Source organism: Mustelus asterias, unplaced genomic scaffold (assembly GCF_964213995.1).
Source record: "Mustelus asterias unplaced genomic scaffold, sMusAst1.hap1.1 HAP1_SCAFFOLD_97, whole genome shotgun sequence".
Lineage (NCBI taxonomy): Eukaryota > Metazoa > Chordata > Chondrichthyes > Carcharhiniformes > Triakidae > Mustelus > Mustelus asterias.
The window spans coordinates 947,780-964,028 of NW_027590145.1; the positions used below are offsets into that span (position 1 = coordinate 947,780).

At 53.3% G+C, this 16,249-nt stretch overlaps 1 protein-coding gene across 1 annotated transcript in view; it reads left to right on the forward strand.

Annotated features, from left to right (window-relative positions):
- Window positions 1-315: 315 nt before the first annotated feature.
- LOC144484284 (solute carrier family 35 member F3) overlaps window positions 316-16,249 on the forward strand; it is a 41,174-nt gene continuing 25,240 nt past the window's right edge. Inside the window, exons 1-4 of the mRNA XM_078202811.1 lie at window positions 316-355; window positions 3,336-3,731; window positions 8,367-8,616; window positions 15,279-15,337. Coding sequence (XP_078058937.1) covers window positions 316-355; window positions 3,336-3,731; window positions 8,367-8,616; window positions 15,279-15,337 — 745 coding nt within the window. The remainder of the gene's footprint in view (window positions 356-3,335; window positions 3,732-8,366; window positions 8,617-15,278; window positions 15,338-16,249) is intronic.

The following is a 16,249-nucleotide window of genomic DNA, read 5'->3' on the forward strand; positions in this document are numbered from 1 at the left end:
ATGAGGACAGGTTGTGCGAACGAGGCTTATAATCCAGCAAGGCTCGAAGATTAAGGGGTGATCTGATTCGGGGGCTTAAGATGATGACAGGAATTGAGAAGCAGAGAGACACTATTTCCTCTTGCGTGTGTGTGTGTGTGTGTGTGTGTGTGTGTGTGTGGGGGGGGTGGGGGTAGTGCAGTGGAGGGGGGGGCGGATCTGGAACTCTCTATCCCCCCTCTTCCTCCCTCAATCACACACTGTCGTGCCTGAGTTGTCAACTAGAAACTTCAAGACAGAGAGTAGAGATTTTCGCTGGTTAAGGGGAATGAAGGGATGGGGATCAAAGGCGAGGAGAGGCACGGTGGCACAGTGGGTGAGCACTGCTGCCTCACAGCGCCAGGACCCCGGGTTCGATTCCCGGCTTGGGTCACTGTCTGTGTGGAGTCTGCACGTTCTCCCCCAGTGTCTGCGTGGGTTTCCTCCGGGTGCTCCGGTTTCCTCCCACAGTCCAAAAATGTGCGGGTTAGGTGGATTGGCCGTGCTAAATTGCCTCTTAGTGTCCAAAGATGTGCGGGTTAGGTGGATTGGCCATGCTAAATTGCCCCTTAGTGTCAGGGGGATTAGCTAGGGTAAATGCATGGGGATACAGGGATAGGTGGGATTGTTGTCGGTGCAGACTCGATGGGCCGAATGGCATCCTCCTGCACTCCAGGGATTCTATGATGGAGTTAAGATGCAGTTGGAACTGAATGGAGCAGCTGGTCTAAGGGGCTGAATGGCCACCTCCTCTCCCTATATTTTCTCTGGGCTCCTGATTGGATCTGGAAGGCCAACCCCACTCCCTAAACACCGCCCTCATAGACCCGACTGATTTTTTTTATCAGTGTCACAAGTAAGGCTGACATTAACACTGCAATGAAGTTACTGTGAAAATCCCCTAGTGGCCACACTCCGGCGCCTGTTCGGGTTACACTGAGGGAGAATTTACCATGGCCAATGCACCCTAACCAGCACGTCTTTCGGACTGTGGGAGGAAACCGGAGCACCCAGAGGAAACCCACGCAGACATGGGGAGAACATGCAGACTCCACACAGACAGCGACCCAAGCCGGGAATCCAATCTGAGTCCCTGGCGCTGTGAGGCAGCAGTGCTAACCCACTGTGCCCCCGTGCCGTTCATATCCATCCTTCCCCCAACATCAATAATTGAGTGTTGTCCTGCAAATGGTATGAAGGAGTTTAGTGGTGTAGGATTAGAGAGATTGTGTCCACTTGTGGAAGAGACCAGAACAAGAGGCTCATCAATATCGGATAGTCAGGGATGAATCCAATGGAGAATTCAGGAGCAACATCTTTACCCAGAGCGTGGGGGAGAATGTGGAACTTGCTCCCATGGGGAGTGGGGGAGAATGTGGGACTCGCTCCCACGGGGAGTGGGGGAGAATGTGGGACTCGCTCCCACGGGGAGTGGGGGAGAATGAAGAACACGGTCCCGTGGGGAGAATGTGGGACTCGCTTCCATGGGGAGTGGGGAGAATGGGGAATTGGTCCCACGGGGAGTGGGGGAGAATGTGGAACTTGCTCCCACGGGATGTGGGGAGAATGTGGAATTTGCTCCCACGGGGGAGTGGGAGAGAATGTGGGACTCACTCCCATGGGGAATGGGGGAGAATGTGAGACTCGCTCTCACAGGGAGTGGGGGAGAATGTGGAACTTGCTCCCACGGGGAGTGGGGGAGAATGTGGGACTCGCTCCCATGGGGAGTGGGGGAGAATGTGGGACTCGCTCCCACGGGGAGTGGGGGAGAATGTGGGACTCGCTCCCACGGGGAGTGGGGGAGAATGTGGGACTCACTCCCACGGGGGAGTGGGGGAGAATGTGGGACTCACTTCCACGGGGAGTGGGGGAGAATATGGGACTCGCTCCCACGGGGAGTGGGGGAGAATGTGGGACTCGCTCCCACGGGGAGTGGGGGAGAATGAAGAACATGGTCCCGTGGGGAGAATGTGGGACTCGCTTCCATGGGGAGTGGGGAGAATGGGGAATTGGTCCCACGGGGAGTGGGGGAGAATGTGGAACTTGCTCCCACGGGATGTGGGGAGAATGTGGAACTCGCTCCCACGGGGAGTGGGGAGAATGTGGGACCCATTCCCACAGGGGAGTGGGAGAGAATGTGGGACTCACTCCCACGGGGAGTGGGGGAGAATGTGGGACTCGCTCCCAAGGGGCGTGGGGGAGAATGTGGGACCTGCGCCCACGGGGTGGGGGGAGAATGTGGGACTCGCTCCCACGGTGAGTGGGGGAGAATGTGGGACTCGCTCCCACGTGGACTGGGGGAAAATGTCGGACTCGCTGCAGGGGGGAGCTGGATAAACACATGAGGGAGAAAGGAATAGAAGGAGATGGCGAAGAGGGGTGGGGAGGAGAGGGAGTGGGAGGAGGCTTGTGTGGAGCAGGAACACCTGCAGATGGGCCGAATGGCCTGCATTGATGCTGGGAATAGTCCCATTTCTGGTCGGAGGGTCTGACTGAGTGGCGTCTCTCGGGTGTTGCTGGAAACACAGGTTATCTGCAGGGCTACGTGGGGTGGTGCTAAAGGCAAGGGAGTGGGGCCAATCGGGTAGCTCTTACAAGGGATAGCACAGAGATGGCGGGCTGATTCCAACAGGGGGAAACTGAGGGGGAGCAGGGGTTTCAAACATATAGTGTCCAAAGATGTGCGGGTTAGGTGGATTGGCCGTGCTAAATTGCCCCTTAGTGTCCAAAGATGTGCAGGTTAGGTGGATTGGCCATGCTAAATTGCCCCTTAGTGTCCAAAGATGTGCGGATTAGGTGGATTGGCCGTGCTAAATTGCCCCTTAGTGTCCAAAGATGTGTGGATTAGGTGGATTGGCCGTGCTAAATTGCCCCTTAGTGTCCAAAGATGTGCAGGTTAGGTGGATTAGCCGTGCTAAATTGCCCCTTAGTGTCCAAAGATGTGCAGGTTAGGTGGATTGGCCATGCTAAATTGCCCCTTAGTGTCCAAAGATGTGCAGGTTGGGTAGATTGGCCATGCTAAATTGCCCCTTAGTGTCCAAAGATGTGCAGGTTAGGTGGATTGGCTATGGGTAATTGTCCCTTAGTGTCCAGAGATGTGTGGGTTAGGTGGATTGGCAATGCTAAATTGACCCTAGTGTCAGGGGGATTGGCAGGGGAAATGCATGGGGTTACGGAGACAGGGCTTGGGTGGGATAGTGGTCGGTGCTGATTCGATGGGCCGAATGCCTCCTTCTGTAGGGATTCGATGACCTTGTCCGGCAGAGCTGTAGGCCGTGCTGACTCTCCCTAAAGCCATTGTCCTCTTGTCTTCCCAGGTTACGGACACAGTGTCCCCTTCACCAGTGGGGGCAAGGCGTTCTGCATGTTGTATTCTCTGCTGGGTATCCCCATCACCCTCCTCCTCCTCACCAGCCTGGTGCAGCGCCTCATGTTTTACGTGCATTGGGCACCCATCACCTACATCCACACGCAGTGGGGCCTGTCTCTGAGCCTGGTGGCCAGGCTCCACGCTGCGGTGATCGGGGCGATTGTGATTGGATGCTTCTTCCTGCTCCCGGCCCTGGCTTTCATGACCATGGAGAACTGGGACTACCTGCAGTCCCTCTACTTCTGCTTCATCTCCCTCAGCACCATCGGCCTGGGAGACTACGTGCCGGGGAAGTCAGGCCGCCACCCCAGCCTCCAACACCTCTACAAGATCGCCATCGCGTGTGAGTGCACCAGCCGGGGGAGGGGGCACTGTGGGAGGGTCAGTGCTGAGGGAGCGCCGCACTGTGGGAGGGTCAGTGCTGAGGGAGTGCCGCACTGTGGGAGGATCAGTACTGAGGGAGTGCCGCACTGTCAGAGGGTCAATACTGAGGGAGTGCCACACTGTGGGAGGATCAGTGCTGAGGGAGCGCCGCGCTGTGGGAGGGTCAGTGCTGAGGGAGTGCCGCACTGTGGGAGGGTCAGTGCTGAGGGAGCGCCGCACTGTCGGAGGGTCAGTGCTGAGGGAGTGCCGCACTGTGGGAGGGTCAGAGCTGAGGGAGTGCCGCACTCTGGGTCAGTGCTGAGGGAGCGCCGCACTGTGGGAGGGTCAGTGCTGAGGGAGCGTCACACTGTGGGAGGGTCAGTGCTGAGGGAGCACCGTACTGTGGGAGGGTCAGTACTGAGGGAGCGCCGCACTGTGGGTCAGTGCTGAGGGAGTGCTGCACTGTGGGAGGGTCAGTGCTGAGGGAGCGCCGCACTGTCCGAGGGTCAGTGCTGAGGGAGCGCCGCGCTGTTGAAGGGTCAGTGCTGAGGGAGTGCCGCACTGTGGGAGGGTCAGTGCTGAGGGAGCGCCGCACTGTGGGAGGGTCAGTGCTGAGGGAGCGTCGCACTGTGGGAGGGTTAGTGCTGAGGGAGCGCCGCACTGTGGGAGGGTCAGTGCTGAGGGAGCGCCGCACTGTGGGAGGGTCAGTGCTGAGGGAGCGCCGCACTGTGGGAGAGTCAGTGCTGAGGGAGTGCCGCACTGTCGGAGGGTCAGTGCTGAGGGGGCGCCACACTGTGGGAGGGTCAGTGCTGAGGGAGTGCCGCACTGTGGGAGGGTCAGTGCTGAGGGAGCGCCGCACTGTGGGAGGGTCAGTGCTGAGGGAGCGCCGCACTGTCTGTGGGTCAGTGCTGAGGGAGCGCCGCACTGTCAGAGGGTCAGGACTGAGGTAGTGCCGCACTGTCACAGGATCAGTGCTGAGGGAGCGCCGCACTGTGGGAGGGTCAGTGCTGAGGGAGTACCGCACTGTCAGAGGGTCAGTGCTGAGGGAGTGCCATACTGTCAGGGGACAGTGGAGAGGGAGCTTTACTCTGTATCAAACCCCGTGCTGTACCTGTCCTGGGAGTGTTTGATGGGGACAGTGTAGAGGGAGCTTTACTCTGTATCTAACCCCGTGCTGTACCTGTCCTGGGAGTGTTTGATGGGGACAGTGCAGAGGGAGCTTTACTCTGTATCTAACCCCGTGCTGTACCTGTCCTGGGAGTGTTTGATGGGGACAGTGTAGAGGGAGCTTTACTCTGTATCTAACCCCGTGCTGTACCTGTCCTGGGTGTGTTTGATGGGGACAGTGTAGAGGGAGCTTTACTCTGTATCTAACCCCGTGCTGTACCTGTCCTGGGAGTGTTTGATGGGGACAGTGTAGAGGGAGCTTTACTCTGTATCTAACCCCGTGCTGTACCTGTCCTGGGAGTGTTTGATGGGGACAGTGTAGAGGGAGCTTTACTCTGTATCTAACCCCGTGCTGTACCTGTCCTGGGAGTGTTTGATGGGGACAGTGTAGAGGGAGCTTTACTCTGTATCTAACCCCGTGCTGTACCAGTCCTGGGAGTGTTTGATGGGGGACAGTGTGGAGGGAGCTTTACTCTGTTTCTAACCCCGTGCTGTCCCTGTCCTGGGAGTGTTTGATGGGGACAGTGCAGAGGGAGCTTTACTCTGTATCTAACCCCGTGCTGTACCAGTCCTGGGAGTGTTTGATGGCAGTTTTGAATAAACTGAAGGTCGATAAGTCCCCTGGGCCTGATGAAATATATCCTAGGATTCTTTGGGAGGCAAGGGATGAGATTACAGAGCCTTTGGCTTTGATCTTTGGGTCCTCACTGTCCACGGGGATGGTGCCAGAGGACTGGAGAATGGCGAATGTTGTTCCTCTGTTTAAGAAAGGGAATAGAAATGACCCTGGTAATTATAGACCGGTTAGTCTTACTTCGGTGGTTGGTAAATTGATGGAAAAGGTCCTGAGGGATGGGATTTACGACTATTTAGAAAGATGCGGATTAATCCGGGATAGTCAGCACGGATTCGTGAAGGGCAAGTCGTGCCTCACAAATTTGATTGAATTTTTTGAGGAGGTAACTAAGTGTGTTGATGAAGGTAGGGCAGTTGATGTCATATACATGGATTTTAGTAAGGTGTTTGATAAGGTCCCCCATGGTCGGCTTATGATGAAAGTAAGGAGGTGTGGGATGGAGGGAAAGTTGGCAGATTGGATAGGTAACTGGCTATCTGATCGAAGACAGAGGATGGTGGTGGATGGAAAATTTTCGGATTGGAGGCAGGTTGCTAGCGGAGTGCCACAGGGATCAGCGCTTGGTCCTCTGCTCTTTGTGATTTTTATTAATGACTAAGAGGAGGGGGCTGAAGGGTGGATCAGTAAATTTGCTGATGACACCAAGATTGGTGGAGTAGTGGATGAGGTGGAGGGCTGTTGTAGGCTGCAAAGAGACATAGATAGGATGCAAAGCTGGGCTGAAAAATGGCAAATGGAGTTTAACCCTGATAAATGTGAGGTGATTCATTTTGGTAGGACTAATTTAAATGTGGATTACAGGGTCAAAGGTAGGGTTCTGAAGACTGTGGAGGAACAGAGAGATCTTGGGGTCCATATCCACAGATCTCTAAAGGTTGCCACTCAAGTGGATAGAGCTGTGAAGAAGGCCTATAGTGTGTTAGCTTTTATTAACAGGGGGTTGGAGTTTAAGAGCCGTGGGGTTATGCTGCAACTGTACAGGACCTTGGTGAGACCACATTTGGAATATTGTGTGCAGTTCTGGTCACCTCACTGTAAGAAGGATGTGGAAGCGCTGGAATGAGTGCAGAGGAGATTTACCAGGATGCTGCCTGGTTCGGAGGGTAGGTCTTATGAGGAAAGGTTGAGGGAGCTAGGGCTGTTCTCTCTGGAGCGGAGGAGGCTGAGGGGAGACTTAATAGAGGTTTATAAAATGATGAAGGGGATAGATAGAGTGAACGTTCAAAGACTATTTCCTCGAGTGGATGGAGCTATTACAAGGGGGCATAACTATAGGGTTCGTGGTGGGAGATATAGGAAGGATATCAGAGGTAGGTTCTTTACGCAGAGAGTGGGTGGGGTGTGGAATGGACTGCCTGCAGTGATAGTGGAGTCAGACACTTTAGGAACATTTAAGCGGTTATTGGATAGGCACATGGAGCACACCAGGATGATAGGGAGTGGGATAGCTTGATCTTGGTTTCAGATAAGCTCGGCACAACATCGTGGGCTGAAGGGCCTGTTCTGTGCTGTACTGTTCTATGTTCTATGTTCTAACCCCGTGCTGTACCTGTCCTGGGAGTGTTTGATGGGGGACAGTGTAGAGGGAGCTTTACTCTGTATCTAACCCCGTGCTGTACCTGTCCTGGGAGTGTTTGATGGGGGGACAGTGTAGAGGGAGCTTTACTTTGTATCTAACCCCGTGCTGTACCTGTCCTGGGAGTGTTTGATGGGGGACAGTATAGAGGGAGCTTCACTTTGTACCTAAACCCCGTGCTGTACCTGTCCTGGGAGTGTTTGATGGGGGACTGTGTTGAGGGAGCTTTACTCTGTATCTAACCCGGTGCTGTACCTGTCCTGGGAGTATTTGATGGGGGACAATATAGAGGGAGCTTTACTTTGTATCTAAACCCCGTGCTGTACCTGTCCTGGGAGTGTTTGATGGGGGACAGTGTAGAGGGAGCTTTACTCTGTATCTAACCCCATGCTGTAACTGTCCTGGGAGTGTTTGATGGGGGGACAGTGTAGAGGGAGCTTTACTTTGTATCTAAACCCCGTGCTGTACCTGTCCTGGGAGTGTTTGATGGGGGACTGTGTTGAGGGAGCTTTACTCTGTATCTAACCCCGAGCTGTACCTGTCCTGGGAGTGTTTGATGGGGACAGTGTAGAGGGAGCTTTACTCTGTATCCAACCCCGTGCTGTACCTGTCCTGGGAGTGTTTGATGGGGACAGTGTAGAGGGAGCTTTACTCTGTATCTAACCCTGTGCTGTACCTGTCCTGGGAGTGTTTGATGGGGACAGTGTAGAGGGAGCTTTACTCTGTATCTAACCCCGTGCTGTACCTGTCCTGGGAGTGTTTGATGGGGACAGTGTAGAGGGCGCTTTACTCTGTATCTAACCCCATGCTGTACCTGTCCTGGGAGTGTTTGATGGGGGACAGTGCAGAGGGAGCTTTACTCTGTGTCTAACCCCGTGCTGTACCTGTCCTGGGAGTGTTTGATGAGGGGACAGTGTGGAGGGAGCTTTACTCTGTATCTGACCCCGTGCTGTACCTGTCCTGGGAGTGTTTGATGAGGGGACAGTGTAGAGGGAGCTTTACTCTGTATCTAACCCCGTGCTGTACCTGTCCTGGGAGTGTTTGATGGGGACAGTGTAGAGGGAGATTTACTCTGTATCTAACCCCGTGCTGTACCTGTCCTGGGAGTGTTTGATGGGGGACAGTGTAGAGGGAGCTTTACTTTGTATCTAACCCCGTGCTGTACCTGTCCTGGGAGTGTTTGGTGGGGGGACAGTGGTTAGTTTGGTCTGACCTGTGGCTTTGCCTGCTTGCAGGTTACCTGGCTATCGGTCTGGTCGCTCTGCTGATTGTCCTGGAGACCTTCTACGAGCTCCGGGAGCTGCAGCGATTCATCGCACTGATCATGGGACACCCGGACAAAGAGAAACTTCTGCACGTCAGGGAGCAGGAAGTGGCCATCACTGCTTCCAAGCTGGACGCGGGAGGCCTGGACGACGGCAGCGACGGGGGCACGTGCGCCGAGGAAACCTCCCCTGGAACTGCAGGCCAACCCCCGGCAGAACAGTAACACCAGGGGCCGGACCACATTGCCACCCAAGTCTCGGCAAACCCAAACACCGCAGGAGCTCTCGGACATCGAGGTTGCTTCCCTTTGCCCCAATCCCTCACTGCGGCCGAGAGGTGGGTTCCAGAGACCACCCAGTGGTTCCACATCTGGACAGAGCTGCCATCAAACCCCCTACTCTCCGAGTCACTCTTTCCGGCCTTTTTTTGGGCCCATTTTAGGATTGCTCACCCAGATTTCGCCATGCGAGACAACCTTGTTTTAAATTCAATATTGTATCAAATTATATTTATATAAATAATAAACTTTACCAAGAGTTTCTTCAATGCTTGTCCAGTCTCGTCTCTCTAACTGATGGACTTTGTCTGACCCGTAGGATTCTCTTAGATTGAGACACGCCCTGTGATACTGACTGTCACTCAGTAACCCCTCTCCCCCCAGCACTCTGTGTTACTGACTGTGTCTCTACTGATGTGAATCCAGCTCCCTCACACTGTCACTCAGTAACCCCTCTCCCCCCAGCACCCTGTGTTACTGACTGTATCTGTACTGATGTTAATCCAGCTCCCTCACACTGTCACTCAGTAACCCCTCTCCCCCCAGCACTCTGTGTTACTGACTGTGTCTCTACTGATGTTAATCCAGCTCCCTCACACTGTCACTCAGTAACCCCTCTCCCCCCCAGCACCCTGTGTTACTGACTGTATCTGTACTGATGTTAATCCAGCTCCCTCACACTGTCACTCAGTACCCCTCTCCCCCAGCACTCTGTGTTACTGACTGTGTCTCTACTGATGTTAATCCAGCTCCCTCACACTGTCACTCAGTAACCCCTCTCCCCCAGCACCCTGTGTTACTGACTGTATCTCTACTGATGTTAATCCAGCTCCCTCACACTGTCACTCAGTGACCCCTCTCCCCCAGCACCCTGTGTTACTGACTGTATCTCTGCTGATGTTAATCCAGCTCCTTCACACTGTCACTCTGTAACCCCTCTCCCCCCAGCACACTGTGTTACTGACTGTATCTGTACTGATGTTAATCCAGCTCCCTCACACTGTCACTCAGTAACCCCTCTCCCCCCAGCATCCTGTGTTACTGACTGTGTCTCTACTGATGCTAATTCAGCTCCCTCACACTGTCACTCAGTAACCCCTCTCCCCCAGCACCGTGTTACTGACTGTATCTCTACTAATGTGAATCCAGCTCCCTCACACTGTCACTCAGTAACCCCTCTCCCCCCAGCACCCTGTGTTACTGACTGTATCTGTACTGATGTTAATCCAGCTCCCTCACACTGTCACTCAGTAACCCCTCTCCCCCAGCACCCTGTGTTACTGACTGTATCTCTGCTGATGTTAATCCAGCTCCCTCACACTGTCACTCAGTAACCCCTCTCCCCCAGCACCCTGTGTTACTGACTGTATCTCTACTGATGTTAATCCAGCTCCCTCACACTGTCACTCAGTAACCCCTCTCCCCCAGCACCCTGTGTTACTGACTGTATCTCTACTGATGTTAATCCAGCTCCCTCACACTGTCACTCAGTAACCCCACTCCCCCCAGCACCCTGTGTTACTGACTGTATCTGTACTGATGTTAATCCAGCTCCCTCACACTGTCACTCAGTAACCCCTCTCCCCCAGCACCGTGTTACTGACTGTATCTCTACTGATGTTAATCCAGCTCCCTCACACTGTCACTCAGTAACCCCTCTCCCCCAGCACCCTGTGTTACTGACTGTATCTGTACTGATGTTAATCCAGCTCCCTCACACTGTCACTCAGGAAACCCTCTCCCCCCAGCACCCTGTGTTACTGACTGTGTCTCTACTGATGTTAATCCAGCTCCCTCACACTGTCACTCAGTAACCCCTCTCCCCCAGCACCCTGTTACTGACTGTACCTCTACTGATGTTAATCCAGCTCCCTCACACTGTCACTCAGTAACCCCTCTCCCCCAGCACCCTGTGTTACTGACTGTATCTCTACTGATGTTAATCCAGCTCCCTCACACTGTCACTCAGTAACCCCTCTCCCCCCAGCACCCTGTGTAACTGACTGTATCTCTACTGATGTTAATCCAGCTCCCTCACACTGTCACTCAGTAACCCCACTCCCCCCAGCACCCTGTGTTACTGACTGTATCTGTACTGATGTTAATCCAGCTCCTTCACACTGTCACTCAGTAACCCCTCTCCCCCAGCACCGTGTTACTGACTGTATCTCTACTGATGTTAATCCAGCTCCCTCACACTGTCACTCAGTAACCCCTCTCCCCCAGCGCCCTGTGTTACTGACTGTATCTGTACTGATGTTAATCCAGCTCCCTCACACTGTCACTCAGTAACCCCTCTCCCCCCAGCGCCCTGTGTTACTGACTGTATCTGTACTGATGTTAACCCAGCTCCCTCACACTGTCACTCAGTAACCCCACTCCCCCAGCACCCTGTGTTACTGACTGTATCTGTACTGATGTTAATCCAGCTCCCTCACACTGTCACTCAGTAACCCCTCTCCCCCAGCACCCTGTGTTACTGACTGTATCTGTACTGATGTTAATCCAGCTCCCTCACACTGTCACTCAGTAACCCCTCTCCCCCCAGCACCCGGTGTCACTGACTATCTCTCCTGATGCTAATCCAGCTCCCTCACACTGTCACTCAGTAACCCCTCTCCCCCCAGCACCCTGTGTTACTGACTGTATCTGTACTGATGTTAATCCAGCTCCCTCACACTGCCACTCAGTAACCCCTCTCCCCCAGCACCGTGTTACTGACTGTGTCTCTACTGATGTTAATCCAGCTCCCTCACACTGTCACTCAGTAACCCCTCTCCCCCAGCGCCCTGTGTTACTGACTGTATCTGTACTGATGTTAATCCAGCTCCCTCACACTGTCACTCAGTAACCCCTCTCCCCCCAGCACCCTGTGTTACTGACTGTATCTCTACTGATGTTAATCCAGCTCCCCCACACTGTCACTTAGTAACCCCTCTAATCCCAGCACCCTGTGTTACTGACTGTATCTCTCCTGATGCTAATCCAGCTCCCTCACACTGTCACTCAGTAACCCCTCTCCCCCCAGCACCCTGTGTTACTGACTGTATCTGTACTGATGTTAATCCAGCTCCCTCACCCTGTCACTCAGTAACCCCTCTCCCCCCAGCACCCTGTGTTACTGACTGTATCTCTACTGTCCCCATTAAACACTCCTAAAACCAGGACATCACGGATTTACAGGGTAAATCTCCCTCTACACAGTCCCCATTAAATACCCCCAGGAAAGGTATAGCATGGGGTTAGATACAGAGTAAAGCTCCCTCTACACTGTCCCCCATCAAACACACCCAGGACAGGGACAGCACAGGGTTAGATACCGAATAAAGCTCCCTCTGACACTGTCCCCCAACAAACACTCCCAGGACAGGGACAGCACAGGGTTAGATCCAGAGTAAAGATCCCTCTACACTTTCCCCATCAAACACACCCAGGACAGGGACAGCACAGGGTTAGATACCGAATAAAGCTCCCTTTACACTGTCCCCCATCAAACACTCCCAGGACAGGGACAGCACGGGGTTAGATCCAGAGTAAAGATCCCTCTACACTTTCCCCATCAAACACACCCAGGATAGGGACAGCACAGGGTTAGATACAGAGTAAAGCTCCCTCTACACTGTCCCCCATCAAACACTCCCAGGACAGGTACAGCACAGGGTTAGATACAGAGTAAAGCTCCCTCTACGCTGTCCCCCATCACACACTCCCAGGACAGGTACAGCACGGGGTTAGATACAGAGTAAAGCTCCTTCTACGCTGTCCCCCATCAAACACTCCCAGGACAGGTACAGCACGGGGTTAGATACAGAGTAAAGCTCCCTCTACGCTGTCCCCCATCAAACACTCCCAGGACAGGTACAGCACGGGGTTAGATACAGAGTAAAGCTCCCTCTACACTGTCCCCCATCACACACTCCCAGGACAGGTACAGCACGGGATTTGATACAGAGTAAAGCTCCCTCTACACTGTCTCCATCAAACATGATGTGGAGATGCCGGCGTTGGACTGGGGTAAACACAGTAAGAAGTCTCACAACACCAGGTTAAAGTCCAACAGGTTTATTTGGTAGCAAATACCATTAGCTTTCGTAGCGCTGCTCCTTCGTCAGGTGGAGTGGAGATGTGCTCTCAAACAGGGCACAGAGACACAAAATCAAGTTACAGAATACTGATTAGAATGCGAATCCCTACAGCCCACCAGATCTTAAAGATACAGACAATGTGAGTGGAGGGAGCATTAAGCACAGGTTAAAGAGATGTGTATTGTCTCCAGACAGGACAGCCAGCAAGTCCAGGAGGCGAGCTGTGGAGTTCTCCAAGGCGGCCTTCACGACACACGACAGCGCAGAGTCGCTGAGCAGAAACTGATAGCCAAGTTCCGCACACATGAGGTCGGCCTAAACCGGGATGTTGGATTTATATCACATTATCAGTAACCCCCACAGCTTGCCCCCTGGACTTGCTGGCTATCCTGTCTGGAGACAATACACATCTCTTTAACCTTTAACATTCTCCCCGTGTCTGCGTGGGTTTCCTCCGGGTGCTCCGGTTTCCTCCCACAGTCCGGAAGACGTGCAGGTTAGGGTGCATTGTCCGTGCTAAAGCCTCCGTCTGTGTAACCCAAACAGGCGCTGGAATGTGGCGACTGGGGGATTTTCAGAGTAACTTCATTGCAGCGTTAATGTAAGCTTTACTTGTGACACTAATAAATAAATAACTAATAAATGTCTGATTAGGTGTGATGGAATCGATGCTGGAGGTTTGGTGGTGGGGTCAGCCGGGGTAGTGCGGACATTGCCCTTTTAAGTCTCCCCACGGACTGGAGACTTAGTGGTTTCACAGCATCATCTGTTCCAGAGACTTATCCAGACCCAGGGCAGGGCAGGGCAGGACAGGGCAGGGCTGGTGGGCACGGTGCCACGTGCGGGAAGAGGAGGGATATCGGAGCGAGATGAGGAAACATGCAGCGAGAGTCTCTCCCCTCACTGCGTGTGACACTCCCGTCCTGTCCCTCACCTGGGCCGGAGGTAAGGGACCCTCGGGTCCGCTGGGTCGCGTTGTCGGACTCTTGGCCATAGTGTGGGGGGGAGGGGGTGGGGGTGGGGGGGCGCGGAGAGGGAACAGCAGTCTGTAGGTGCACAGCAAGATCCCACAGGCAGCAATGGGGGGAAACGGCTGGATCGCTTGTCTCGCACAGACGGTGGCAGTGCTGCACTCCCTCGGCGTTCCGCCGCCACTGTCAGCCTCCGTTTGTTGCGCTCAGGTTGCCGGAGCAGGACTCGGACCCACAACCTCTCGACTCAGAGGCGCGGGAGAGAGAGAGAGAGAGACAGAGAGAGAGAGAGAGACAGAGAGAGAGACAGAGAGAGAGAGAGAGAGAGAGACAGAGAGAGAGAGAGAGACAGAGAGAGAGAGACAGAGAGACAAAGAGAGACAGAGAGAGACAGAGAGAGAGAGAGACAGAGAGAGAGAAACAGAGAGAGAGAGACAGAGAGAGAGAGAGACAGAGAGAGAGACAGAGAGAGAGAAACAGAGAGAGAGAAACAGAGAGAGAGAGAGACAGAGAGAGAGAAACAGAGAGAGAGAAACAGAGAGAGAGAGAGAGACAGAGAGACAAAGAGAGACAGAGAGAGAGAGAGACAGAGTGAGAGACAGAGAGAGAGAGAGAGACAGAGAGAGAGAGAGAGACAGAGAGAGAGACAGAGAGACGTAGAGAGAGAGAGAGAAAGAGAGAAACAGAGAGTGAGAGAGACAGAGAGAGAGAGAGACAGAGAGAGGGAGAGACAGAGAGACAGAAAGAGAGAGAGAGAAAGAGAGAAACAGAGAGAAAGAGAGAGAGAGAGACAGAGAGAGGCAAAGAGAGAGAGAGAGAAAGAGAGACAGGGAGAGAGACAGAGAGAAACAGAGAGAAAGAGAGACAGAGAGAGAGAGAGACAGAGAGAGAGAGAGAGACAGAGAGAGAGAGACAGAGAGAGAGAGTCAGAGAGAGAGAGACAGAAAGACAGACAGAGAGAGGCAGAGAGAGAGAGACAGAGAGAGAGACAGAGACAGAGAGAGAGAAAGAGAGAAACAGAGAGAAAGAGAGACAGAGAGAGAGAGACAGAGAGAGAGAGAGAGAGAGAGACAGAGAGAGAGAGAGAGAGACAGAGAGACAGAGAGAGAGAGAGAGTGTTACCAACTATTTTCCACATACTTGGAACCGAGGTACCATAACGAGGTTATTCATCCCATCAGCCTGTGCTAGATCTTTGTAAAATCTATCCACTGAGTCCCGCTCTTCCCCCCACGGCCTTGCAGATCTCTCCTTTTCCTGGATTTCCCCCCCTTTTGGGAAGTTCCTATTCAATCTGCTTCCGCCGCCCTTTCAGGCAGAACCTTCCGGATCACAACAACTCACTGTGTGTAAAAAAACATTCTCCTCATCTCTCCCCCTCTTGTTCTTTTCCCGATTCTCTTCAACCTGTGTCCCCCCCCACTCTCTCTCTGGTCACCCACCCTCCTGCCACCTGGGGAAACACTTTCTCCTTATTCACTCGATCCAAATCCTTCCTGATTTTAAACGCCTCGATTTAATCTCCCCCTGAACCTTCTCTGCTCCAAGGAGAACGATCCCGGCTTCCCCACGTGAACTGAAGCCCCCTCACCCCTGGAAACATTCGAGTAAATCTCCCTCTGCACTCTCTCCGAGGCCAAACATCCTTCCTGAAGTCAATTTCTCACAATCCTCCAGCTGTGAACTAACTATATAAGACCCTCGTCAGACCCCACTTGGAGTACTGTGCTCAGTTCTGGTCGCCTCATTACAGGAGGGATGTGGAAAAGATTGAAAGGGTGCAGAGGAGATTTACAAGGATGTTGCCTGGATTGAGTGGCATGCCTTATGAGGATAGGCTGAGGGAGCTCGGTCTTTTCTCCTTGGAGAGATGTAGGATGAGAGGAGACCTAATAGAGGTGTATTAGATGTTGAGAGGCATAGATCGGGTGGACTCTCAGAGGCTTTTTCCCAGGGTGGAAATGTCTGCTACGAGAGGACACAGGTTTAAGGTGCTGGGGGGTAGGTACAGGGGAAAGGTTAGGGGGAAGTTTTTCACACAGAGGGTGGTGGGCGAGTGGAATCGGCTGCCGTCAGTGGTGGTGGAGGCGAACTCAATAGGGTCTTTTAAGAGACTCCTGGATGAGTACATGGAGCTTAATAGGATGGAGGGTTATAGGTAGGTCTAGAAGGTAGGGATGTGTTCGGCACAACTTGTGGGCCGAAGGGCTTGTTTGTGCTGTAGTTTTTCTATGTTTCCAACCCAGTGGTTTATAAAGGTTTTGGCCGGATTATTAATAAATACTATATAACTGATTTATTGAAAGGTCCGATTACCTTCAGTTTTTTTAAAGTTTATTTATGAGTGTCACAAGTAAGGCTTACATTAACACTGCAATGAAGTTACAGTGAAAATCCCCCGAGTCGCCACCTGTTCGGGTAACACTGAGGGAGAATTCGGCACCTGACCAGCACATCTTTCGGACCGTGGGAGCAAACCGGAGCACCCGGAGGAAACCCACGCAGACACGGGGAGAATG